This window comes from Manduca sexta, chromosome 23 (genome assembly GCF_014839805.1).
Source record: "Manduca sexta isolate Smith_Timp_Sample1 chromosome 23, JHU_Msex_v1.0, whole genome shotgun sequence".
NCBI lineage: Eukaryota > Metazoa > Arthropoda > Insecta > Lepidoptera > Sphingidae > Manduca > Manduca sexta.
Window position 1 is genome coordinate 7,198,619 of NC_051137.1, and position 1,649 is coordinate 7,200,267.

Genomic DNA, 1,649 nt, shown 5'->3' on the forward strand with positions numbered 1-1,649 from the left:
TAATGAAGAATACCCCGTTTTTTAAGTCGGTAAAAATAAAATCGTATGTGGAAACATTGCAAAATGACACTTGACAGTTGACAGACAGTATTTTTTGTCAAGATCTAGACACTGTTATGCAGTGTTGCCAGAAGGTTACATTTCTTACATTTTCGTTACTTTTGACCCCCTCGCGTAACATGTAAAGTAATTTTTTACATTTAAGGCAATTTTCGTAACTTTTGAGAACAACAAGATTTGTAATACTAAATTTTTTATTGTAAACAGTTTACCAACGCATTTCAATTCAAGGCATCCAATTTGAACGCATCTAAAACTGGCGGGTCTAAAAGTAATTCACTCCATATCACACTCCGAGATTGCTCACCGTGCCAAATGAAACGTATCTTGGATATATTAAAACTTGATTTTGCTTGAGTATGCGCGCGCACGTTTTCTACTTCGCAGGTTCCTGCGGTTCGCGGTTTCGTATCTACAGAATTGCTTGCCCAAAAACACGTAAATTAAAAAAAAACAATAATGTAACTTTTGCAGCAAAAATGTAACATTTCAGGAAACAAAACGTAACTTACGACTCAAGGGCCCTGGCAACACTGCTGTTATGTGACAAGTGACAACTGACTTGTTAATATAGGATTTTATGGCAAAAGCTGCATTTCCGAATTCTGATATTATATCGTGTTTGTAAATAAATATTGTTGTGATTGTAAGTTATTAATTCTTACCCGGTAAAATATTCAATAAGGAAAATATAAAAAGGGCTTTACAATGATAACAAATTTTGATAAACTTTGTGGAGATCTAGAAAAACAGGAGTTAGAGGTAACGAGTCTCATATTATTTTTATGTTTATTAAAAGCTATCTGTTGCTTATATTGCTCGAAATTTAAATAATATAATTTTATTACTGTTTATCAGGCGCCGAATGGTATAGCATCACCGTCGACATACGCTCCAACTTCGCCATATATTTATACCAAAATGATTTGTAAGTACTAGTATTCCAACTATATGCACTAACATTGGCTTAACGTATTTGGGCAGCAAAATACGTAAAATAAAAAAAGCCTTTTTAAAATGGTAACTTGTCCTTATGTCCTCAATTTTGTGATGCTTAAAAAGTGAATTGCAGTCCCATTTCCTACAAATTGTATGAAGAAAGTTTTTGAAATTTCTAACCTTAAAAGTACTCAAGCATTTAATAATTCCAATATTTTTTTTTATACTTGTAACAGGATTGATTGGCATAGAAAAATGTTTTTGCATAAATTGCCCACTTTCTCACATGACTACATTTTTTAAATCTATAAAGGCAGTTCTTAACATTTTCCAAAATGATATACAGCCTCCTAAAAATGTATTTTATAGGATACAATGTTTAAGGTGGATCCCTTTCTGCCCCATCTCAAAAATTCACCCCCACATACCACATGAAGTTAATACAATCCTAATATTGCACAGATGTAATGCGAAATTCCTATGGAAAAGGATACCACAAAACATAACCAGTAGCAATCCTGAAATAACAGCAATTTGGAGTGTCGGTCAAAAGTTATGGAAGAAAGATCTGCCCGGAACTTACCAAACACTGGCTGCTTACAACTGACTGAACCAGTTGCAAATATCATCAGGGCATTAGAAGGTGAGAA

General features: G+C 33.6%; 1 protein-coding gene across 1 annotated transcript in view; it reads left to right on the forward strand.

The window, feature by feature from the left end:
- The first annotated feature begins 579 nt into the window (after nucleotides 1-579).
- LOC119190256 (COP9 signalosome complex subunit 8-like) overlaps nucleotides 580-1,649 on the forward strand; it is a 4,073-nt gene continuing 3,003 nt past the window's right edge. The window contains 5 exon segments of the mRNA XM_037441721.1: nucleotides 580-822; nucleotides 919-955; nucleotides 958-988; nucleotides 1,462-1,601; nucleotides 1,604-1,642. Coding sequence (XP_037297618.1) covers nucleotides 769-822; nucleotides 919-955; nucleotides 958-988; nucleotides 1,462-1,601; nucleotides 1,604-1,642 — 301 coding nt within the window. The 5' untranslated portion in view covers nucleotides 580-768.